At 59.3% G+C, this 24,791-nt stretch overlaps 3 protein-coding genes across 6 annotated transcripts in view; 2 read left to right on the forward strand and 1 right to left on the reverse strand.

Moving 5' to 3' along the window:
* The window catches only part of NUBP1 (nucleotide binding protein 1), a 40,933-nt gene extending 36,904 nt beyond the window's left edge, over nucleotides 1-4,029 (reverse strand). For 2 of the 4 annotated variants that reach the window (XM_044433338.1, XM_044433337.1), the window contains exons 1-6: nucleotides 3,956-3,974; nucleotides 3,769-3,873; nucleotides 3,120-3,253; nucleotides 2,513-2,581; nucleotides 1,852-1,884; nucleotides 735-825 (exon numbers count right to left, since the gene is read on the reverse strand). In XM_044433338.1, the coding sequence (XP_044289273.1) occupies nucleotides 735-825; nucleotides 1,852-1,884; nucleotides 2,513-2,581; nucleotides 3,120-3,230 (304 nt within the window). In that variant the 5' untranslated portion in view covers nucleotides 3,231-3,253; nucleotides 3,769-3,873; nucleotides 3,956-3,974. Of the gene's footprint in view, nucleotides 1-734; nucleotides 826-1,851; nucleotides 1,885-2,512; nucleotides 2,582-3,119; nucleotides 3,254-3,768; nucleotides 3,874-3,955 lie in introns of all 4 variants that reach the window. The other 2 variants (XM_044433336.1, XM_044433339.1) reach the window with 2 other exon arrangements.
* Nucleotides 4,030-5,670: 1,641 nt separating this feature from the next.
* TEKT5 (tektin 5) lies at nucleotides 5,671-16,563 on the forward strand. The gene is made up of 7 exons (XM_044433340.1): nucleotides 5,671-6,237; nucleotides 8,635-8,718; nucleotides 9,466-9,536; nucleotides 10,266-10,409; nucleotides 11,017-11,239; nucleotides 12,539-12,693; nucleotides 16,347-16,563. Exons 1-7 carry the CDS (start codon nucleotides 5,671-5,673, stop codon nucleotides 16,561-16,563), a joined length of 1,461 nt encoding a protein of 486 aa, XP_044289275.1.
* Nucleotides 12,517-24,791, forward strand: part of EMP2 (epithelial membrane protein 2) — a 29,200-nt gene continuing 16,925 nt past the window's right edge. The window contains exon 1 of the mRNA XM_044433343.1: nucleotides 12,517-12,521. The gene's annotated coding sequence lies outside the window, so the exon portion shown is untranslated. The remainder of the gene's footprint in view (nucleotides 12,522-24,791) is intronic.

Raw genomic sequence — 24,791 nt, forward strand, 5'->3', positions numbered from 1 at the left:
CAAAATCAGGACTCACGCCCGACTCCTGGCTCCTCCGTTCGAGGTTTGAGCATGGATGGGCCGCCCCCCACAGCAGTTCAAACAAAAACGGAGCTCAGTTTTGCCATGCGGTTCAGAGCAGCACATTCATACACAGATCTTATTCCGGAAAGAACGCTAAGCTTTCCAGGATCTGGACGAGAACCGCAAGGGGGGGCGGCCACGGGGCAAGCAGAGGCGGCCGAGAGCTGTACTCTCGGTTTGGAGCTGAGAGTCCCCACTGTCCGCCAGACGTGCAGAAAATGCAGGACGCTGAAGCGGGACCCCCACTGCCTCCAAGGCAGAGGCCTTCACACTGACATGGGAGACCGACTCTGATTCCCGGTTAGAAGAAGCTTTAGCTTCAACGTTAAAACTTTTCCATAGGAGCACTTTTGCAAGGCAGTCTTGAAAGATGCATAATTACAGCAAACAACAGCAATGACAAAAGACAGAAAACTAACAAGGTGAGCAGGAACCCCAGGTTGCCCCCTGCTGTGAGCTGTCAGGACGTGCACGCAGCAGGCGCGGCTTTGCTCTGCAACAGTCCCAATCCGTCTCCCGCCTTCTCCATATGGCCAAGCCACAAGAGAAAACGCCACCAATGCTGTTAGCTGGTATCAAGCTCTGAAGCTGTTAGCGAACGTACACACAACAACAACAACAACCAGGGCAGCTTGTGCCTTAGTTAAAATGCATCATTATAAGACACAAACCATTCTTCTTGGGTCCTCTCCAAATAACAGCATCATCAGGACTGCTGAGCAAGAAGCCCACTGACATCACACCTAGGTTTTCTTCAACGTACTAAAAGACAAACAGGCACAGGTCAGGCAGAACGAGAGGAGGAGTACAAAATCGTAAGTGATTATGCATGACGCCACAGTGGCCTCACAACTTCTAGGGTTTGAAATTAAATCTATTGCAGAGAGATACATGTTCTTACACTGCGCCCAATTTAAGATCCCAGCTGGGTCAGGCCAAACGTCTGTCTAGTCCAGCAAACTTTTCGCACAGGCAAACCGCACGCAGGAGCAGAGCACAACGGCCAGCAGCACACCACCCTCCCCATTCGTGCACTCACTAAACTTTCCTGAAGAACCTAGAACTTCCTGGACAGCTGCGTGGCTCATCCTTGGGTCCACCGGCCTGGGTGTTCGGCTGTAGATTCTGACCCCTCTGCCGAGTCAGGATCTGCCTCCAAGACCCTCTTTGATGGGTCTTGGGGCTCAGTCTCTGCCTTGTCCATCACTCCTTAATTCAGGAATAAAATCCCCAATCCCACAAAATGTTGTGTGACCAAGTCCTCCCCTTCATCTGCCTTGGATCCTTGGATCTTCGTGGAATTACCCCGCCAGGTTCCAGTGTTCTGGGAGAGGGAACAAAGCGTCTCCCTGCCCACTCTCGCTACACGATGCAAACTCCTACACTTTTTCCATGGCTCTCGTGCCTCTTTCCCAAGCTAATTCTACAAGTTGCAACTGTTCCTCATATAGGAAACTGTTCTAGCAACCCAAGCATTTTAGCCATCCTTCTGTGCGTTTTTCCCAGCTCCACAACATCTTTTTTTGTATGGTGACCAGAATGTTCTAAGTGTGGTTGCACCATGGATTTGTGTAAGGGGAGTGTGATCTTGGCCATTTTATTTTGACTTATTTTCCTGACACCCAGTAGGGAATGCAGAATAACTCAGCATCAGATACATTTTAATACAGGTGAAGCTCTGTGCTTTGGTAAGACTGCAGGGACTAGATTTCCCCTCTGGAAAGCATAACTGCCTCCATGAAACAGGAAGGGGACACACACAAAGATGTGTTGAAATGGACAACTTACCACTGGTGACCAGCCAGAACCACTTCGATGAACCTGAAAAGTCGAACGTTTCAGAAAGTTGAAGTCCATGTAGAAGCAAACAGATTGCAGTTACCTAGTAGCATCACAATCTTCTGCTTTTGCCTTCAGTTTGTGATACTGTGACATTTTTTTTTTACAGAACACTACTGAAATAAGACATGTGATCATACATGTATAATAGACCTGACAAATGACAATAAACCCAGGCGGTTACACAACTTTGCCATAACAGGGAAGAGGAATGATCACAATCAATTCCAGTGAGACAAACACAAATCCTTTTTCCTTCAAGCATTAACAGCATTCTCTCATTTTAGCAGGAGCTGCTTTATCTAGGATTCAGCAATCTTTCTTGAACTTCTGTTAACTGTTTCCCCACATGTTTTGCTTTTAGTGCTTTACAGGAACTTATAAAGCACATCTTAATTAAGCGCATCTCAGGCTTAGCACCAAGCAATGGTCACTTTGCACCAGCTGAGCAATACTAACAGAAACACGGAGGCAAAGCTGGAAGACGTCTCCACATTTCCTCAGCTGAAGCGTCTCACTTTTACGGACCAACAGCATTTCGAGTCCTACAAAGGAAATACCCAGTTGGGCAGTATCACAAAGTGTTACCCCCACAGCTATGAAGCCATACCTGCTCCCCTTCTATGCCCAAGATTTTCGGGATGGAGGGACCACAGATGTCAATGTCCAGCACAGCCACCTGGGGACAGCAAAAAAGAAAGCGGCTGCAACAAAGGCAACCCGGAACACAATTTTCCCACACAGTGGGAAAAGCATACTATGCCCGCCTGCCCTCTTCCAGGACTACTGTTCCATCCCCCACAGGATTTTCGTGTTTTCTCATGCATGGATGGTACTGTTTTGGCCATATACAGGTCTTCACTTGAACGAAGAGTTCTTCACTGATAAATGGTGTACCTATAGTTGTTAGTGGTAACAGTTGAATTCAAGCTGCCTTGAATTTCATAGAGACGCAAGGAAGAGACGCAAGGAAGAACTACTGAAAAAGGGAATTGTACCACTGCGGTCCAGAAGAATTAGGAAATGATTAACTGTTCGTTATAAACTCCCGTTTCAAAGCAATGTCACCAAGCTCAGTATTTTAGCGGTTACTTTACTTCAAAGCATCTACTGCAGCGACATAAACTGTTGGGGAGGGGCTAGCTGAGCACCCCTTCTTCACCACAGGTTGCAGTGGAATGATATGGGCTTAAAAGTGGCATGGAAAACACACCCACCTGCTTGGTTTCCTCTTCTGCTAAGCCATGGGCCAGGTGAGCGCTGAACGTGCTCTTGCCCACACCACCTTTCCCAGACAACACCAGGAGCTTGTGCTTTACGGTTTTCATTTTTTCCTTGATCTCCTCAACAGCTTCACAGAGGAGAACGTAAATCACACAGTTTGCACAGGACAGAGGCTGCAACGAAAAACCCCTTTCCCCAGACCGTGCGGGGCCAACTCCCAGTCCAGGCTGTGGGTGTGCCCCTCGGCTCTCTAATTCTGCAGCACCCACAGCAGAGCTGCCAACTTTTCTTCCAGTGGGGCTCCATCTCCCCCCCCCCCCAGCCCAGCCATAAGGCAAGGCTCGCATCGCCGAGGACTGCAGTTCCCAACTAGGGCACCCGGGCCCTTCCCGCAGCCAACCCCTACCGGAGAGCACCCGCCCCACTCCAGGGGAGAGCCTACTTGGGGGGCACCCACCGCGAGACCACCCCCTCCCGAGCAGCCGGGTCTGCCCCCATCCCACCCTCGAGCGCCTCTCCCAGGGCGGCGGGCAGGCCCCGACCCTGGGGTCGCCCCCCCGCCCCACCGCCGAGTCCCCGCGAAGGGCCCCGCCGGGGGACGCCCCTCGCCCCCCGCAGCAGCAGCGCCCGCGGCGGCCTCACCTGGGTCGGGGCCGGCGAGGCGCCCCGAGGCGCACACGGCCCGGTTGGGGCATCCCTGGCAAGCGTCGGCCTGGCCCGCCTGGTCGCTGCCGACGCCGGGGCACTCTGGGCGGGCGAGAAAGCGAGAGGGGCGCGTTAGCGGCGCGTCAGCGGCGGGCGGCGCGGGGGGCCGGGGCCGGGGCCTTACCGTGGGGCGGCGCGTCCAGCAGGGGCGGCCCGCTCGCCGCCGTCGCCATGGCGCGGCAGGCGCGGAGGGGCCGGGCGTGCGCCGCGAAAAGGCCTCCCGCGGCGGAACCCCGGCGCTGCTTCCGGCGGAAGCGGAACACAAGCCCCCCACCGCTCGTCCGGTGACGCACTTCCGCCAATGGCCGTGCGCGGCGGATGCGCGGCGCGTTCCGAGTGCGCACGCGCACTCCGGAGAAGTGGGTGGAGCGAGCCTCGCCGCGGCACGTGACGCGGCTCGCGCTCGTGACTGGTCCGGGCAGGGCTCGGTTTCGTTTTCGGAAGGAATTGACGACACGCCTCCTCTGCCGACACACGCGTCTCTTGACACGAGACTTCCATTCACACGTGCGGGAGAGAAACGTGACTCTTGGGAAGGCCCTTTTCCCGCGAACCTTCGGGAGGGAAAACTCTTGTGTCACATATGCATGTATAAAAGTCCTCTGTGCCGAAGAAGCGCGCGGAAGACGCTGGAGCGCGCAGAGCCGGGGTCGCTCCCCGCAATCAGGCCTACAGTCTGGGGCATGCTGGGGCCGTGGGCTTTCTTCTTATCGAAGCATGCAAGGTCGAAAAATAAGAGCGCGTCCGACACAATTTAAACAGGAAGACTAGTCCTGCAACGCTCAGGTTTCCTGGGGCATGCTGGGAATTGTAGGCCTTTTCTTCCTTCTGAGCATTCTAATTTCTTTGCTAAGAAATTAGAAATTCCCGCTCAACTGGTTGCGGAGGATTGCGCCAAAGGGCGGCAGGCGATGCAGCTGGGCTTGTTCGCGCAGGATCTAGAGCAGTTGTTGAGCGGATGGCCACTTCCTCCGAATGGGCCGGCAGAGGCAGTGCCGCTTGCTCATTCGACCTGTCAGATAGCTTTTATATCCTGCTGCCCGTGTTTAGCAACATCTCTAAGCTGTCTAGGAGAAAATGAACAGCACTGAAACGCATGGCCAGATCCACGCAGAAATGATTAAAATGCTTAATATGAAAGAAATCGCACAACACGTACGATTAACACAACACACACATTAAAACCAGTTTGGAAACCACAAAGTACACTGGTTGGGTGGCACACTCGGGGAGAGCCAAGGCAAAGAAGACATGCCTAAAATCGGCATTTCCGGATCTTTCTCCCCAAATTATAGGGCAGGCTAGGGTGCAGTCTTGCACAAGGTTAGACAGGAAAAGCGATCCACAGCTCCCGGCACGCCCTCCGGGGCACGTTGCGGGTTGCCTGACCTCATGCGGGATTGCACTGGAGAGGCTGCGGGCTGCGGGCACGCTCCAACGGCGGGGCTGCTTCTTCCAGTTGCGCCGGCTCAGGAAATATTTTAACTTGCGGGGGGTTGTTTGGGTTCGTCAGCCACGCTTCCAGGCACGGTGTGACCTCGCTGGTGGCAAGCGCCCGCCCTTGCTCCCGGCTGGGCCGGCTGTTTCTCTCTGAGTGTCCGCACACAGACCCCTGTCCCCCCGCGGCGCTCCCCCAGAAACTGGCTGGAGGAGTGAGCCCGGCAGGACCCCCTTCCTGGGGTCCTGGCACCCTGGGCATCTTCTGTGACACCATCAGCATCACAGTGCCCGGGCCAGCAGCTGCGACGGGGGCCAGGGGAGACTGCCGTGGGGCTGCTCACCTGGGCTGCTCACCTGGGCTGACCTACAGGGACGGCTGGCGACGGCTTGCTGCTCCCGATGGAGTTCCTCGGCACCACGCAGACGGCCGCCTACTGCGGGCCCCGGAAGAGCTGCCTGCTCCCGGAGGTGGCGCCCACCAGCCTGAGCCAGGACAGCTACCAGTCCTATTACCTGCCGGGGTACCGCTACCTGAACTCCTGGAGACCCAGCTTGTTCTACAAGGTCTCCTCCTTCCGCCCCAAGGACGAGGGGGTGGGGCGCCTGAGCGCCCCGCTGCGCCCCGTCCCCATCCTGCCCTCGGTGAGGGCGGCCCTGTACGCACGCTACAGCCCCCACGACTGGCACAAGGCAAACGCCGCGCAGATCAAGGGCTCAGAGGCGTACCGCCACTGGGGGGGCCGGCTGAACGCCGACTCGCTGCGGCTGATGCAGGACAAGGAGCAGGAGACGCGGCAGCAGCAGGAGGAATCCAGGAAGAGCCTCGGGCAGCGGCTGGCCGACATCGATTTCTGGAGGTCCGAGCTGGCCTACGAGCTCGAGCGGCTCCTGACGGACACCCGTGCGCTCGACACGACCAAGCGGCGCCTGGAGTGTGCTGCGGACGAAGCCCAGGGGCCGCTGCAGGTGGGCTCGGCTCGGCTTGGCCCGGGCGGCACCTTCTCGTTCTTTTGGTGGACGGTGCGCCTGGCCCCCCTCTGAGCTGTCCTGGGATGCGGGGAGCGGGTTGCCCCGCTGCCCTCCTCCCCAGCCGTTTCCACCAAGGAGAGCTGGTGCCATTTCAAAACACCCCGGACCGAAACCCACATTCTAGTATCCTCAGAATTCCAGGCAGCTCGTCTGGAAGCCTATGGAGCATTATTTATGACTTATTTCTTTTATCCCGATACTTGGTATACTTTGCATACAAGTATGATCATGGTGGCAAGCCGAAATCCGGTCGTGGGACCCAGACTGCAGAGTGAGCTTCCCAGGGAGGTCTGTCTGGTTCTGCAAATACTCATTTTCCCAGGAACTTTCCTAGGAATTTCAGTTTCATATCGCTTTAAATTCAGTACTGCACTTTAAATCTTTGCACAACTGCTAGATTTTTAGTTCAGTATTTGCCTTTCTTTTATACAGCAATCTTAAAAATGGTTCTCTTGTATTTTATATTGTGTGCTTCTTTTAAATTGTTGTGACCCAGCCAGAGAACTTTGGCTATTGGGCCGTATAGAAATGTAATATACAGGCGAATTAATCAATCACTCCCTTAAGTGCCAAAAGAAAGAGTACTGGATACTGTTGGCAAAAAGTTGGAGGGGGAATGGAGCCACTGGGGGAATCAACAGTCCAGCTTTGCTGCGAGTCGGAGATGGGCCGTGAGGTGGCATGCTAGCTTCCCTCTTCAAATCAGCAGCGATTCATGCAGTTCGTTGGAAAAGAGCCAGCACAGGAATTCTTTTGTCTCCTCCAAGTTCATGACTTAGCACCATCTGCTGCGATTACCGGGGAAAGCCTTGCAGTCTCCCGAAACTTGATCAATGCATCTTTCTCCCTGCAAGGCCGGTGTGGCCGGGCCCTGGATGTGCGTAACTGGGGGCCAGGTGGGAAGGCCAGGCTCCCCCTCGAGTGGTGGCAGGGCAGCCTGCCCTCCCCATGCCGTGGATGGAATGCTGGAGTCCCAGTGAATAGGGTGAGCAGCGGGGCCTTAGGCAAGAAAAGGGGAGCTTCGGAGGGGACGTATTAAGTTGGGGAGGAAAGATGGAGCAACAGTAAAACTCCTAAATACATACTGGACTTGTTTGACCTTGGATGCGGAGATCCACCGAGAGTAAATGCCAGAACGGGAGCGAAATGTAGTCTGCTTCATACTCACAAGGAACTGCAATGTGCATTTCAACACGAGAAGGAGGGTTCTGCTGCATCAGGCCAAACGCCCCTCTGGTCCAGTTCTCGGCCTACGATGGCAGCCGCCTGGATGACACCAAAGCTCCTTCCCTGCATCCAGAAGCCACCCAGAGGGTTCAGGTTTGGAACCCTGAATCACCACCCCACTTGGGAGAAGGTCTGTATCACTCACTCCATCCCTATCCACGGACTTGAGGATATGACTCTCCCCTCATCGTCGTCAGTCTCCGTAGGTTCTCCTGCTCCACAGACGTGAGTGTGAGGCTTTGGAATCAGCCAAAGCCCCTTTGCAGGTAGCTTGTCCGGGAGGTGAAGAACCACTGGGAGGTGCGTTTCTGCCGGGTTCCGTAAGGCTTCAGAGGGCTCCGGCTCTTTGCTGAGACAACATCTTTCTATAGCTCTAACAGTAGTGTACAATAGCAGCTCTCTGGGGTGCTGACTGCTGTTCCTTGGAGCCTGCTGTGACTGTGCCGGTAGCTTGCCTTGCTCGTCCTGACCGAATCGGACGGTCTTCAAACTGCCTCCGCTCAACTTAGGCAGCTGCTTCCCTCGTGGGATCCAAGCTCCCAGTGAAATCTGTACCATAAAAACTTAAAGCTAAAAACACACTTGCACACATATTTTCAAAGTACATTCTTCCCAAATATGCACTTTCTCTCAAAATACTAATTTAAAAATGGATCGTTCCCTTCTTTTGGACCCAAGAACTGTATAAGGACAGTAAGCGTGAACTTCACAGATAACTTAGCATTGACTTGCTGTGTCTTTGTCTCGGATGCGCAGTCGGTGGATTTCCTGAATATGGAATTCCTCAAAGGTCCCTCGGCTGCCCTAGACGGGACAGAACCTGCCCAGAGCTGCCATCTGTTTGACGGAAAATGCCCCCTCACTTCAATCCCTGGGTCATAGCAACAAATAGCCTGCAATTGTATTTATTTATTAATCCCCCCCACCCCCCCTTAGCCAGAATGACTCTCTGCACGGCTATGCATTCATCTCGCTCGGTAATATGTTATCAACCAGTCCCAGGTCTGTCTGAAACCATTTTCTTGCACTTACACCAAGTGAGAGAACAACTCCCTCCCTTGTTTTTGAAAACCCACCACTTGATGCAAATTTTTCACTGGCCTGCAGGTAGCCCTGGAATGTCTGTACAACCGCGAGAAACGGATGGGGATCGACTTAGTCCATGACGATGTGGAGAAGAACCTCATACAGGTAGCGGGCTTCCTGGCCTTGCGAAGGGTTCAGGGCCCCAAATCCCATGCGGAAATCCCATGGACAGCCAGTGTGGCGCAGTGGTGAAGAGCGTGGGGCTGGGACTCGGGCGATCCGGGTTCGAGTCCCCGCTCGGCCATGGAGCCCACTGGGGGGCTTTGGGCCAGTCACGGACGCTCAGCCCAGCCTGCCTCACAGGGTTGTTGTTGTGGGGATGAGATGGAGGAGGAGGAGGATGTAAGCTGCCTTGAGCCCTTTGTAGGAAAAAGGCAGGATATCAATCGCAATATAAATAAATAAATAAATGTGTGTCGAGGCCTTAAGAACACCTGCGGTGCCCAGAGTTCCCCAGCTGTAGGACTTTTCCGAATAACACGCATAGGATTGCGCCCTTAAAAGGTTTCTTCCTTTTTCATCCTGAAGGGTACTTAAATCCGATCAGTGTTGTGCTTGCTTATGAAGAAGTGGCCGGAAGAGCCCATAAACGGCCGAGCGGGAGGCATAATGCATGGGCAGTGTGGACAGGCCCCAGGCACCGCAGGGTCTTGTCGCGGCTTAACGGCGGCACATGACTCTCCTGTGAGAGTTCAGGGGCAGGTCCCGTCCACCAACGCTTCTGCCAGGGTAACTTTGCGCCCTGCTGTTTGTGCAGCTGCAGAGAAGCCGGAAATCCTGCAACGGATGGACAGACGGCATTTCGCTCCCAGTTTGGTAGGATTACTGACAGGTGTGCCTGCTCTTTTGCAGGAGGTGGATTTGATCAAAGCCTGCCAAGAGAAAATGAGACAATTTGCAGAGAGGATAGAACATCAAATCAAGTAAGTGTTAAAAAATGCAATGCCGGGTTTAGAGGCGTTGAGTCTGTCCCTGTGACGGAGCAGGTACCGTGAAAGCTCCTCGGACTCTCCGCGGAGAAGTCTCCTCCGAGAAGTTGCCCTCCCTGGAACGGCGGCCAGAGAATAACAGCACGTTGACCTGACTTGGTCTCCGGCCACCTGGAATGTACCCAAAATATATAACATTACCCAGGAAATCACACCCAACCCGCCAAGGCAGGAATGGAAAAGTCTGCAACGGCCAGAAAACCCCCATTGTTGGTCCTAGTGGGCGTTGGGAGGTTGTTTCGGGGACAGGGCTGCCTGGACTGTACTAGCAGGCAGAAGTTCAACAGGTGAAGTCGTGCCAGGCCGTGCCAGGAGGGGGAACTCTTCCTGTACTTATTCACTTTTCAGCTAGGACTAGGCCAAGCGAGACACTGCCCGTGTGCCAGCGTCCACAGAGCGTGCGCTTGTTCTCCTGCCGAGCGGAGTGGGAGGCCCACGGGAGCGCTGCCAAGCCGGCCGCCTCGCGAGACGCTTCGGGCTTGTTCTGGAGATGTTTTGTTCGCGCCGCACGGCTCTAGGCCAAAATTCGCCACTTGTGCTCGGGGTTTGCAAACGGGGAAAGTACGTTTTTCAGGCTCTGGTTGCTGCTGTCCTTTAACATGCAGGAAGAGCACCGCAAAACTGTAAAGACGCCGGCGTCACAGAAACCCTTGTTCTTTGCAGCATAAACAGAGATGCGCAGCACGCCCTGGAGCGGGATCTCGGTGACAAAAACTCAGCCCATTTCATTGACGAGAAGTGCTATAACCTGAGGAACACGTTGGACAGCATCAACTACTACCACGGAGTAGAAAAAATTGATGGAACGTAAGAGCAGTAATCTGTTTGTATTGCAAGTAATGCCATACATGGGGACTCAGAACAAGCCCAGACACGAAACCTCAGGAAGTCGGGCCAGTTCTCCAGGGTAAACCTCCAGGCCTTTCAAAGAAACGCACCTCAGAGCCGCAGAACTTCCGCAGGATTAACTCCTTGAAAATCCCCTGCGGAGCCAAATATTGGAAAACAGTCTGCAATGCTTTCCCCGCTGCCGTTCAGGAGAGGGGCCAACCACCGAGAAGGCCCCGTCCCTTGCTGCCCCTCCTAAGCCGACCTTCGAGGAGGATGGGTGCAGTCTGGGATTGGCCCTGCTCCAGCCTGGCAGCACGGACAGCTCAGGAATGCTATGAATCTCTGGAAGGCTGTAAATGTACCTTGCCTGGAGTCTGAGCACAACATGTGAACAATCCTCGAACAAAGTATTTATGGAATCTTTTTAAAATATGGCTGTTTGTCAAGATTAAATAATTACATTATGATGCATGTAATTCAAACAGAGGAAAGGTTAAGTGCTCGAGGTGAAGGGTGACAGAGGGCCAAGACTAACTTCACCAGAACTTGGGGGCTTTGGCCATTTAGTTCTCACCCCTTGCAGAGTTTCGGTCCCTGAGACATGGGCGAAGTTTAGCGACAGCAACATTCGCTACTCGCAGAACGCGCGGGCCAACACGGCCGCCCTCTGCTCCGAGGCGGACCACACGCTGGAGATCACGTCCGACGACATGTGGCGGCAGTGGACCAACACCAACCTGGCTTTTGACGCGCGCATCTCCGAAATCGCCGATGCGAAGAACCAGCTGCAAGCACAGCTGGCCAAGGTGGGCTGCCGGTTCCTTGAAAGCCGGGGGGGGGGGGGGAGACCCCAGGGAGAGGTGCGTGCCTTGGCCGAGACCCCAGGCTCCCGATCTGCCAGATGGTCAGAGGGGCCCCTGGGGGTGTGGGTTCCCACACCCCTTTTTCCTAATTCTCTGTGAGTCTTTTTCAAGCTGGAGAGGTAAGTGCAGTGGTCAGGATGACCTGAAATCCGCGTGTATTCCGGCTCCCAGCCAAGGTTGGAAGACAGTTGAATGTTTGCTTTCTGACGGCGTTCGTTCACAGAGAGGTCCAAATAATGTTGGGTTTCGGGGCCTAACGAGGAAGAGGCTGCTGGCTGCCTCGGTCGGTTGCTTCGCCAGGGCACGACCCGGCGGGTGTTCTCCAGGCGGCCCACCAGCCCCCGGCGCTGCAGGGGGTGCCTCCGCGAGCCAGAGCGAGGCCGACGCGGTGGGGAATGGCCCTTCCCCACCTCGCGGCACCCTGCGGAGGCAGCGGGTTGCGCGAGTGCCCGGGCCCTCCTTTCCAAGAGTTTTCCTTTTGGCCTGTTCCTCGGGAGGCCGGGGACCCCTCTCAGGGAGCCCCTTCTGCCTGATCCCCCCAGCGGCTCTTGCTCCCTGTCTTCTTTCCCATCACGGCAGCCTCTTGCCCCACGCGGGGCAAAGGCGCTGGGCAAGCAGGCAGGGCGTCCCTCGGCCTCCGCCGCCCTGCGGGCGCCTCCAAGGTGAGGGGCAGCCAACAGGGCACTGCCCAGGTGCAGGGGAGGAGCGACGCCCCCGCCCTTCCCGCGGGCCCCTGCGGGGCTGTGTCCCGCTGCCCAGTGCCCAGTCGGGCCTCCCTTGACGCCTCCCTGCTCAGAGCCCTCCTCCGGGGCGCCAGCCGCCGCGGATTCACAGGGCGCTGCACCCTCAGCACAGAGGAAGCTTGTCGAGGGGTCCACCAGCCGCGTCCAGCCACGTGGCACCCGTGCGCTGCGCTCCTTCACTGTGGGGAGACACCCTGCGCACCTCGCCACGTGAATCCCGAGGACACCGCTAGGAGCAACACGGAGGGAGGTGGCGCTGCCTTGCTTGGGTGGATGGCGGCCAAGGATCCGTGCGGACTTTCGGCAACACGAGGGCGGGGCGTGATGCCGGATGCTGCTGGCCGCTCCTCCCGGAGCGCGGAGCCTTCCCTTCGGATGCAGAGGGGCTGCAGGGCATCCTTCCCCCCGGCCTGTGACCGAGGACTCAAAGGACCCTGGTGAAAGCCGGCGGCCCGTCTTGAGCTAACGGCTGCCGCCGCCCCGTCTCTGTGCCTTCCAGACGCTCCAGGAGATCTTCCAGACGGAGAACACCATCATGCTGCTCGAGCGAGCCATCCTGGCCAAGGAGTGCCCGCTCAAGCTGGCGCAGACCCGGCTCGAGGCGAGAACCTGGCGCCCCAACATGGAGCTGTGCCGCGACGTGCCGCAGTTCAAGTGCGTGGGCCCCCCCCCCGCCCCCCAAGTGCCGCTGTGGGTGCAGAGCCGCACACAAGGGCCAGGCGCTGTTTCAGAGAGGCGGGGGGGAGGGGGCAGAGGAGGGACAAATGCCTTTGAGGGCGGCGTGCGCTCTGCCCACCTGTTAGATGGGGGACGCCCCGCAGCGGCTGCGGGGAGCCGGCGCACAGTCAGTGGGGAGGGGAAAGGAAGAGGGCACGGGGAATCCCCCGGCCGGAGGTCCCACAGCCTGTGAGCCCCATGGCGGAGGGGGACGAGAACTCCTGGCCCCCCGAGCCCCAGTCCCGTGCTCTTATTCACGACCCGCTCTGGCTCTCAAGGGTGAGACGCACCCATGCTTGCTCGAGGCTCTGCGCCCAGCAGCGGGGGGGTGCCCAGTTACAGCCCTGGAGCGCTGGTCCTGCGGGCAAGATCCAGGCGGGCGCTTTGCTGGGAAGAGCGCTGAGCTCCGGCCGCCCCGCCTGCCGCCCCGTTAGGCGCTACCCCGTCGGAGGGCCTTTGCTGCTGTGCCGGGGGGCAGCCGGTTCCTGGACCCGCCTTTTCGTTCATCCGCTCTTGCTCTCTCCTGAGTCCTTCGGACTTTACGCTTCCACGTAGCAGCCAGCAGAATCGCTCGCTCGTTCTTTTCTTCCATGTCATCACGGTATCATTCTGCAGAAATGGCCGTGAATCGTGTGGTCCCGGCAATGAGCCGTAAAGCCGTAAAACTAATGGCCACCTTCCTGGGGCTGCGATGCCCCGCGTGGTGTTATCCTGGTGTTATCTCGGCAGTCGCGGCCTTAGATCGGGCCATTAAAAGGGCTAATGCGTTTCCTTGTGTGTTTTATTCCCACGTCCTTTGAGGACCGATTCAGTGGGGCAGGCGTGAGATGCCCATTGCGTAAGGAAGACAAATATGGATCAGGTCAGGGCTCGACGATAATGCAGCCGGAGGAAGGAAGTGCTCTTGAAGTGTTATTACAGGCCGGATGGCGCACGTATGATCAGAAATGGCTGCTGCTCCGTTCAAGCCACGCTCCCGGGCGGGGGCCGCGTCTCTAACCCGGGCAGCTGAGGTAGCTGGAAGGAGAGGTGCGGCTTTTTACTCTCCGAGGTGTCCGCTGCGGTATTCCTGGAGTGGGTGTTTCTGACCCGCAGGTGCAGCTGCGTCCTCCGATCCGCCTCCTGTTGGGGGTGAGGCGGCTCCCCACCCTATTTGCCTACTGAGGCTGTTTGCATGAGTTTCCGTGCCAGTCCGGTGCTCCTTCTTGCTTGCTTTTCCATGGTTGCTCAAGCTCTGCCCATCTTCTTGTGAACCCGGGTTCAAGAGGAACGGCTCTTCGAGGCATTTAGGGCAGCGAGTGCGCGGCTGGGAATGCCCCGGCCCACGGGGCGCTCGGGAGCGGGGGGCGCTCGGCACGGCTTCCCGTCGGGATTGCCCTTGGCCGGCCGGGATTGGAGGGCCTTGGCCAAGGGCCGCTGGTGGGCCCTTCCGTCGCCACCGCCCGCCTCTGCTCCTCCTCGAGGCTCTGCCGCCTTGCCTGGCCCGGGTGTCCTGCGGCCACTGGCCGGCTGCTGAGCAAGAAGCGGGACTGGGGGGATCTGTCCCCAGCGGCACCCGCTGCTCCTGTCCGCACGGCCACCGTTGCGCAGGCCGGGGTGAGTGGCAGTCGAGGCTGAAGGGGTGCGGGCCCGGGCACGGCCCCCCATGCCCGCTGCCCTCGGCACTGGCCCTGCTCGGCACGTTAGGAGCCCAGTGAAAGGGGAGAATCGGGGCCCGAGGGCCGCTTAACGGTCTTGCGTTAATCAGGGCTTCTTTCTGGAGAGGAGAGGAGAGGAGAGGGATAAAAGACGCCTTTTCATAGCTAAAGGCCACTGCGCCAGAAGGAGAGGGACTTCATGGGCCAGAGCCCAAGAAATGCAATTATCTGCTTGCCTGCATTTCTTGCTGACGGGCGCCTTTCTGGGACAACTGTTCCCCGTGCGTTGTGGGAGATCCAGGTCATTTTCCTCCAAGTATTCGAGCGAGCGAGCGATCAATCTTCTGCCTTTTCTCCTCCAAAGAGGGCAAGGCAGCCCAGAGCCCGCCGGCCGCTGGTCCGGGGTCTCTTGCTGGGCTGCGTGAGCACGTGGGGGTTTGACCCTGGCTCGTCCCGGCCGACGCTGTGACCCTTACCCCACGCTGCCTCTGAGCTACGCAGTTGCACGGCGACGAGCGCTCGCCACCCCACCGGCCCCAATCCGGGTTGCCGGGGGAAATGCACTTCCCCGTCCCTGCCTGGGCCCTGTGGTTGGGACGGTGTGACCCTGTTGGCATCGCAGGTGCCCGTGGGCGAGGAGCAGGGCCGGCTGCCGCCCACCCACTGGCTGACCTCCGTGCCACGCGGTGGCTCGTTCGAGGGAGCGCCGAGAGCTGCGTTGGCGGCCCCCCCCCCCCCGCTGCGCCAGACGGATGTGCCCCTCCATGGCAGCCGGGTCCCTGCCCGACGCCTGCTGCCTCGGCTCCTCTGCTTCTTTCAGCCCTCCGAGGGGCAGTGTGCCTTCCCCGCTCTCGCCGAGGAGCCCCTCTGCTTCCTTTTTGGGGATGCTGGTGGTCTGCGTAACGGCCCCCGGATTCTGCTGGCGGGTGGGGGAGACTCGGCAAGGGGTCCTCTGGAGGGAACGGTCGTCCTTGCCTTGCCGAGCGCACCTGCCTTCGCCGCGGTGGGTGGGAAGCGGATGACGTGGCCGGCAGCTATTTAGCCGGCGGCTTTGGCTCAGGATCAAAGAGGATTTGCGACAGGACGGCCTGCAGCTTCGGGTCTCTTTGGCCCTCCTCGCAGCCCAGGAGGAGCAGCCGGGAGGTCCCAGTGCCCCACGGCAGAGAGCGGCTGCCAGTCAGGCCCCAGCGGCATGTGGGTCGAACCGTGCTGCATGAAGAGGCTATGAAGGGCATGCGAGGAGGGGCAAGGGTCAAATAGGCGCGGGGGCCCAGTCCGTGTGTGTCGGAGTGGGTCCTTCTCGATGGCTTTATTCTATTTATTTAGATTTTCCACATGTGTCCCATAACAAAAGTTCTCTGGGCCTCGCTCCCTTTGCGGCACGGCACATACAATCAACAAACAGGGCAATAAAATAAAACCGGAACGAGGAGCAAGGAAATAAACCCCAGAGCCAGATCAACTGCAACGGAGAACAGAGCTAAAAAGCTGCAGAGCAAAACGGTATTCAAAACTGCAGCGATACAACATTGTTTTAAGGTCTCAGGTTGTGCTTGGCACTTTTTCTTCAAGCTAAAAAGTGACAATATCAAACTTGGGTCTTTATATGCCAGGTCGTTTGGCCCTTATAAAGGCAGGTGTGTGACTGGAGCCCTCCAGCCATTATCTCAAAGCAAGTTCGTGCAGTCACAGAATTCACAGGAACAGAGCGGGTCAGGAGGGGCCTCCCGGGCCATCTAGTCTGACCCCTGGCTCCAGCCAGCTCCGCTCATGGCGTGCCCACCACGTGCATGTCTAACCCACCATGTGCATGAATTCATTCGGTGTTTAGATCTGTGCAAACCAGGCACAGATGCTGGACTGCGAAACCGCTGGAGCTAAAACAATTAACTGGTGCAGGCTGGGGGCGGTGGGCCCCACCGGGGAGTGACCCGCATCCTGTCTCCGCTGCAGGTTGGTGAACGAGGTCTTCACCATCGACGACACGCTGCAGACCCTGAAGCTGCGCCTGCGCGAGGCCCAGGACACGCTGCAGCTGCTGATCCTGCACAAGGCCAAGCTGGAGCACGACCTGCTGGTGAAGGCCAACACCCTCTTCATCGACAAGGAGAAGTGCCTGGGCCTGCGCAAGACCTTTCCCAGCACCCCACGCCTGGTCGGCTACACCTGAGCGTGCCCGGGCCGCCTCTCCTGCTCCTGTCCGAACGGTATAAAGGATCGCAACTCATTCCTGCGCATTTATTTATTTTTAGCAACGTGAAGAAAGGAGGAGAAGAAAAGCTCAGTGGAAATAAACGTGGCAGAGACAAAATCACAGCAAGGTCGCAGCTTTTCTTGCTTACGGAAAGCGCAGGAGAGCCACAAGCTTCCGGGGGAAGGACGGGTCCCAGGGCTCAGTGTTCGCCCCGCTCACCTGCGGGAGGCTGTGGCGGCTCGGGCGAAGGCAGGGCGGCTGGGCACCTCCAGGGCAGCTTTCACAGGTGGCCTCCTCACCTGTGGGGACCAGGTGGCCTCTTCCCTCGGTCACCGTCCCCACTGCTTCCGCCTTGTTGCTTCCCCCAAAGCACGGGGAAGAGGGAGCGGCTGGGGGCTGCCTTTGGATTCGTGGCGTTCAGGGAATCCCACCTGGAAGCCCTTTGGCAGGAGAGGAGAGGGCAGGTTTCACACGGAGACTCCCGAGCCGCGACCCAGCGGGGAAGGCCCTGCCCTCGGATGCTCCCCGCGGCTTCTCCCGCAGGACGGGCCCTTGGCCTGCCGGCCCGGCGGTTCTGGGCTGCAGCAGGCGGCAAGCATGGCCGGCCCACAGAACTGAGCTGCAGATCCCCCTGAGAGCAGGGCTGTGCTTCCGGGAGGCCTTGAAAGGAGCCTGGGTTGCCGGCAGAGGAAGCTGGGGCGTCCGTTGGGGCAGCAGAGCGGGGCGGCCGATGCCGTCGGACGAGGGGGCCCTCCCAGGCCCCGTGAGCGTGGTGCCACCCAGCCCCTCCGGATGGCACCCACCATGGCTGCCGCAGAGGCAGGGCTGCGGGGGCCCCGAGGGGACCCGGGCGCCGGGGGAGCTTACCCAGGCCGGCACAGGGTGTGTGGGCCGCAAAAGCAGCTCCGTGGCCGTCGGTTGGCGGGAGCGGTGCCTTCGGCCTGCCCGGGGCCCCCGGCTGCACCGGCACGGCCTCGCCTCCTCGCAGGCGGCGGCTCCTTCCCATCGTCCAGCCACATTCCGCTTCTTCCTCAGCAGCGTGGGGTGTGAGCGGAAAACAAAGTGGCGTTTTGTTCCCCGTCCCGGACGGTGCTCGGCAAGGAGGGACCGCGCGGCCACGGGCCGTGGCGGGAGGCAGGGCAGGGCAGGGCAGGGCAGGGCAGGGCACGGGGCGGGCGGTCCAGGCTCCCTGCGTGCAGAACATTCCTGGCTGTTTGCGGAGCGGATCCCATTCATTCGGACAAAGGTTCTGGAACGTGGTGAGCGCGCATCCCGCCAGCGCACCCTGAATGCCTCGCGCCCCAGCGCCGCACTGGGGCCAGGCGAACGCAAAGCCCGGCCCACGGTCCCTGGGGACGGCCGGGCCTGTTCCCTCTGGCCGGCGGGAGCCCCCGAGTTCTCGTGGCGTGGACGCGGCACTTTCCAGCAGCAGCTCCGGCTCTTCCGGCTGGGAGCGGTGCTCCGGCCGGTGCAGGCGTGTGTGGGTGCAGAATCCCGAGGCATGAAGCCCTGTGCTCACCCGGCACACGCCGAGGCCGCACGAAAAGCCAGGGGCGCGTCTCCACTCCGAGCTGGGTCCACGGGGAAAGGGCCGTTCCTGCCCACTGGTTTTCCCCACTGGCTTCCTCGCCCCACCACCAGAACTCCGTCTGGGGCCGTGAGGGGCAGAGCGGGCTTCGCTATTGATGCGGCGTACGCCATGCACACTGCTGAATTGGGGTTCCTCATGCTGTCCCTTGGGGAGGGAGGACTGCGAAGCCCTGTCCAATCCTGCTCGGGCAGGTCTCCTCTCCGACTGGGCTGCTTGCGGCTTTGGCCTTGGGTTTCCAGGTCTTCGTTGCCCCTCGCAAGCCGCTCGGGTGCTCAGGGCAGAGTTAGGGGTAGAAATATCTGGAAAGAAGCCAGCCTCCTCGGTCTAGAGCGACAGAGGCCTCCTTCGCCTCCTGCCGGCGCTGAGGCGTGGGCCGGAAAGCGCAGGGGAGCGGCCGGTGGCGGCAGCCCCAGCCCTCACCTTCCCCACGGCTAGTTTGACAGGCACGGCGGTCTGGTGGGCGGGCGGTGCAGAGAGCGGCTTGGGGCCCTGGCCAAAGGCCTGCGCGGTGCCGCCACCCGGGGGCACGGGGCCAGGGCTGCCCTCTCCCTGCAGCCGCAAAGCGGCAGGCACCTGGGTCCGCGGCATCTCCGTGTGTCTTTGCATTCGGGTGTGAATCAGCTGCACCGTTTTCAGAACTGAGATCTTGGCTCGACACAGAGGTTTTATAACCTGCCCTTTCACCACACAACCGCTAGGTGGCACTGTAGTTCAGCAGAATGGTGCAATTGCACAAGCAGGAAAACCTGCTTTCTTTCACTTTTGGAAATGACAATTTTGCTCTAATAATATCCCTCGGGAAAGTGCTCTTAAAAAACAGAGGCAAAGCTTGGAGCATCATGGCGTTGTCTGTAGAACCCGTAAACAGCCATGAGTGAGGAATGAGGAGTGCACAATACCTGCCTCCTGCAGAACAGCTCAGTGGCGCAGCCCCGTTCCCATGACCAGCCATGGCTCACACATCCCGCTGCTGCTTGTTCGGTGCAAAGAAATTAAACAAAGAGTAATAATGCATTGTGCAAACCAGTGTGGCGAGCCAGTGTTGCCCAGTGGTTAGAGCATAGGACTGGTTCTAGTCCCCAGCTGGCCATACATTGCACTGGGTGGCTTTGGGATAATTGCTGACTCTGGGCCTAAGCTGCCTCGTAGGCTGTTGCAAAGAGAAAATGGAGCGGAGCTGGAAGGTTTTGCCGGCTGCCCTTGGCCTCTGAGAGAAGAAGCCAGGACGCGAACAGAAGAAATAGACGATACAGGCCAGGTGGGGAGGGGGGTTCTGCGGTCTCATTTGCCAACCCCGTCCGAATCTGTAGCACTCTGGATGTGGAATTGCTTTCTTGCCCTACTTCTCAAGCTCGCATGTATGTCAGGGTAGAGATTAAAACATCGCTGCAGCGAGAGAACTTGGCGTCCGCTCTGCGAGTCCAGAGCTCAAGGCAGCTTCCTAGAGGCAGGCTATAAATTCAGCAGGGTAGATTTCACTCCCGACACAGAAAAGCTCTCCCAAAGCGTTTGGCCTTCAACCAGAGCCAAATATCTGAGCTCATCTGCTCCTGGCGCGCAGAAAAAGGTGGACTGGCCTTCGGAAGGCCCGGCGGAGGGCCGGACACCTCGCCCGAAGCGCAGCCGCTCAGAGGCATCGGTCGGCTCTACCTGGGGCCGTTTGGAGGGTCCCGCACAAAGTGCCAGGCGTGGCGCCGCCCAGGCGCTCCCTCTCGCCGCCCCAACGCACAGCCCACAATTCCCGGCGGTGGTGCGACCCGCTTCCCCCCCACCCGGCCGGAGCGGGGCCTCTGGGCTCCCCCTGCGCCAGCTCGGCCGGGCCGGCCGTGGGCTTGGCCTTGCGGTGGTTTTACTCTCGTGTGGCGCGTCTGCTCCTCCTGTGCCTGGCGCTTCTGCTCTGCGCTTGACTCGTCAGCCACCCAGACAGGCTTTTGGCAGGGGCACGGGCCGCACCGGCCAACCCACCACCAAGCCCCTCGCCCGGCCGTGGCTGGCACACGGGGCCTGGGGGCGCAGGGGCCGCCTTTGCTTCTGGGGCGACCGCGCTGCACACCCCGGCCCCGGCCCCCCGTGGCGGTTGCCCACGCCAGCCGGGACAGGCTTCCTCTTTGCTGGGCCGTGTGCCGCCCCGAGGCCAGCAGGCGCCCTGTGGCCGGGATCGCGCAGAGGAAAACCGGCGCGGCGAGGCAGAGGCACGCTGCGGCGAAGGCTCCTCTCTCGCTCGCTCGCTCGCCCGCCCTGCCCTGCCCAGCCCTGCCCAGCCCTGCGGGCAGCCAGCCCCGGGAGCGTGGAGGGCCCTGTGCCCGTCCTTGGCGCCGGGGAGGAGCGGGAGCGGCTGGGGTGGGTGAGGAGGCCTGGCCAGGCCCAGGCCCTGCAAAATGTTGCTGGCGTCAACAGCCGTGCCATTTGGACAAAGCGGGCCTCTGCGTGAGGCCGCCAAATATTCGGGGAACTACGGCTTGTGGGTGGGTTGCAGCTCCGGAGAGAACAAAGGCTTTCAGTGAAGAAGCGTGTCTGTTCGGGAGGAAAGAATCCAGCCCTTCCCTGGGCCCTAAACCCAGACGAGCGCCTGGAAAAGCAAGAGAGCGGCCGTGCCCGGAAGGGCCGAGGGGCGCGTCCTGCACACAGGTGTGGCACGGGCCTTCCCCCGGCCAGGTGGGCCTGCCCCCGGCATCTCCCAGACGGAAAAAGCGGCTCTTCCCCACGCTCTGCCCCTCCCCATCTTGACGTCCCCTGCCTTCCACCGACTTCAACCCAAGAGAAAAGATGCGGGGAGATCAGCGGCATCTCGCAATCAAAGCGACGCGTTTGAGCACATGGAGGCTCCCTGGACATGCCTGCCGCCGGCTCTGCCTCGGTGTTCATGAGTGCAGGCTCAGTGCAGCGATGCGCCGGCAGCGCTTGGAGTGGCACCTCCATGCCGGGGGGCAGTCTATCTCCAGACACGAGCCGTGGACGGGGCTGCAGCCGTGCTGCCTGTGGGCTCCTGAGGCCTCGAGCCGATCAGGCTTCAGGGCTCTGCCTTGCCAGACACCGTGCAGCTGCGCGGAGCCTGCGGCTTTACCTGGCTGCTCATAAACAATGCTGCCCACACGGCAAACACGGCCAGGTGGAAGGATCGCTGGAGGCGAGCGGAGGGGAGACGCCGAGGGGAACCGCGGGGTGCCGTGGCGGCCACGATTCCCTCCCCGTCCCGTCCCGCTGCACGGTTACAATGGGGAGCCTGTCCTATCGCGGAGATCATGGCTGGCCTGCTGCCCAAGTCTCTCGACACGTCCGAACGGGTGCCACAACGGGGTCGCCCTGCTCCCGTCCACCGGCCTCCACCTCTACGAGTTGCGAGGGAAGCGAAACATTGAGCAGGGTCAGCTCTTCCTTGGCATGAGATGCTCTGCAGGCCAAAGCTTTGCCTGTTGAATTTCTACTCACCGCACAGCAATTTCAGGCACTCCCGTTGCTGGGGCCTCCTCTCCTCCTCTGGACACAGGCGGCCTCCCCGCTCTAGCAGAACTGCTGCTGCCCCCGCCAGGGTGGCCTGGCGCTCCACTGGACAGGCGCAGTCCTCTGCCGGAAGGAGCCCAGAACCGTCTGGGGAAGCACCCACGCACCTGCAAGGGGGCCCCATCCGGGTTTTCACCTGGACTGCAGGCGCGGCCACCTGCCTCTATCCATATGAATTGGCATATGCAAACCTTGTGCAAACCCGTACACTCCTTTGCCCTCCTTTCGGTGATCTTATCTTCTGCTTAACTTGCATATTTCTAAATTATTATTATTAGTATTAGTGTTAGTTCTACACTGCCCAATAGCTGAAGCTCTCTTGTTTATAACAACACAAAGCATAACCAAAACTATTTTGCAAAGACATCATAGGACTGACTCTCTCTGTCTCTCTCTCTCTCCCCCCCCCACCCCATTTAGGAAATGGGGACTGCCCAACAGTGCCATTTCTTTTAAAACCAACTTAAAATCCGTTTTCAAAACAAGCAAAGTGGGAAGAGAAAGGAGAGCTGGGCCTCAGAGCAGCGAACTTTCAGCCTGGTTGCCGGCTCGGCTCGGCTCCGGGTGCGTTTCCCCGTTCGGGGCGGTGACTGGAAGGTTTGTTGCCACTGCATGGATGCAGCCAGCCCCCCGGAGCCGGGCACTGCCGGTGTGTCCTCCAGATGTTTTTTCCTGCCTTTGAAAAGCGCTGAAAGGCCCAGGGGGTGTCCTGGAACAGTCTGGAAGGAAACCGCGCCCCGAAAGCACCAGAATGCGAACAGACATTCGGGGAGTCCTTGGAGGTAAAGGAGAGAAAATCGAGGAGCGGAGCCGTCCTTCCCCGCTGCCTAAAATTGTAAACGCCGATATTGATGGAGCCTGGTCACCGAAAAAAGGACAAATAAACAAACTGCGTGCTGTTCCTGGAAGAGTGCGAAGCCCGGGCGTGGCAGGAGGATGGCCTCCGCTGCCCGGAGCCTCGCAGCCAGGCGCTCGGCGGCGCTCGCGCGAGACCAGACGCCCCGTGCCGCTGGCCTGGCCGCGGCCCGAAATGCCCCCCGCCGCCTTTGTCCTGCATCCTCAGCAGCAGCCAACCTGGCCAGAAGTAGTGGGTGACGCCTGCCCCCGTTCGCGCCATGCAGAGCTGCCCTGGCTGGCCAGGCAGGTGCTTCAAGGCACCATCTAAAGGGGGGGAAGGGGAAAGCCTGGCGTGATTCTGGTGGCCACGCGTGGCCATCGCCCTGGGGACTCCTCTGTGGGCCGGGGCCTTTTGTGGCCCCTGCCTTTCTAGCGAACGACGGCACTCGAGGGGGCCCGGCCCCGCAGTGGGTGGAAGCAGTCGAAGGATGCACTGAAGTGCCGCAGAAACGCAACAACTCGGGGGCAGTGCGACAACCCAGTGCGACAGTCCCATGCGCAGGGCAAGGGCCTTCTTAAATGAAGTGGGGCAAAGCTCGGCCCCAGGTCAGGAAGTTGCCCGGCCTGGGGGCAGCCCCGGAGAAGGCCCTGCCCCGTGTCCCAGCATGCTTGCGGTCTGAGAAGCCCCTTCCAGAAGAGCCTAAAGACTGGGCGGCTTCACAGGGGGACCTCTGGGCACCAGGAAGAGCTCCTTTCTCCCCCCAGGCCGTTTAGAAAGCTCTTTCACCGCTGCTGACTTCATTTTAACGATTCACTAAATGCTGCATTTTTAAATCCCCCCCCATGTTTTAGCGTGGGTATTTGCTCTTTCTTTGTAAATATTTACATGTGTTGCTGCTGCTTCCAAACCTTAAAAACATTTTCATGTCTCTGCCAGGGTGCAATTGCTTTTGTTTTCATTGTGCATGTTGCTCGGAGCTCTTTAGCCGTCATGTGATGTGGGGCATGAATGAATGGGGAGGAGTGGCCCCCCCCGGAAAAATTACTCAGACCTGGAATGCAGCTCCCCTGCCCAGTGCCTGGGGCCAGCGGGCTCCGTGCGGAACGGCTGTGGGGCACGGCCTTCCATTCCCAGCAGAGCCGGCCGGCCGACCGACCGGGGTGAGCCAGGGGCCATGGCCCTTCCTGCGCCCCAGCAGGCAGGGGCTGCGGCTTCAGGGGGCCTGCTAACCCACCCTGCGGAGCTCAAGCGAGCCTTCGAACCAGCACTTTTCCGAGTGAGGCAACAATCCTGCGCAGCCCTGTCCCTACTCGTGGCCGTTCACGGTTTCGTGAGACAACGCGGGGAGCCTCCGGTTCGGCTCCCGAGTCCAGCCAGCCCTTTTGTTTTGATCCAGAGGAAACACAGATCCTCGGGGTCCCCCAATCCTGGCAGCTCCCCACCGGTGCGGGTTCGGTGGCGTGTGGCTGGGGCTGTGAAGCGCCCCTTCCCAGGGGGCTCCCCTGCCCCCCACTCCGTCGCCTCTGAGCGCCGGGCGAAGAGGGCTTGATTTGGTTCCCCGGAGCTTCCAACACGCCACCTGTGAATATTTGCCAAGCAGTTTGGTCGCTGCCCGTTTTCCTTCGCTCGAGTGCCGCTGAAAGCTTTTCCAGCAGGCCTCTTGGTGCCCGTTCCTTGATTGGCTGTTTGTTGTTCTCGTGCCTTATCTTTGAACTGAAGCAGGGTGGGGTGGGGGGGGGGTGTGAATCAAGAGGTTTTGATAAAGAAATCGCATTTCCCCCCTTTAAAAACGGTGACCACTGCAAGGAAGAAAAATACAGCGCAAGGCGAGCGAACGACGGGCGCTCCCGCATGCTGCAAGCTGCAGAACTTCCTTTCTGCAAGTGGGCTCCAAGACATTCCACGGAGCTTGGCCAGCGAGCGAGCGGGAAAGGGAAAGGGGTCGGGTTAGCGCCTGGGAGCAGCGCTGAGGAGACGGAATAAAGGAAAGACGGCCTTTTTTCTGGCCCGCCTGCATTGTTTGGAACGATTCGGGCTGCCGCAGCCACTGCAAACTGAGCTGCCTGCCCTCGTCCCCATCCTGTTCGGCAGAGGCCCGTCTTGCAGGCCCTCGGAAAGGAAGAGTTGGAGGCAGGCTGCAGGACGGAAGGTTCCCCACAGCCGGTTCCACGGGACTGAAGCATCCCTGAGGAGGAGGAGGAAGGGTTCAGGTGGGCTGGCAAAGGACGGGCTGGACAGTGCATGCCGGAGAAGCACCTGCCCCCCCCCCCCCCC

The sequence above is a fragment of the Varanus komodoensis genome, unplaced genomic scaffold (assembly GCF_004798865.1).
Source record: "Varanus komodoensis strain SLA01 unplaced genomic scaffold, ASM479886v1 scaffold26, whole genome shotgun sequence".
Lineage (NCBI taxonomy): Eukaryota > Metazoa > Chordata > Lepidosauria > Squamata > Varanidae > Varanus > Varanus komodoensis.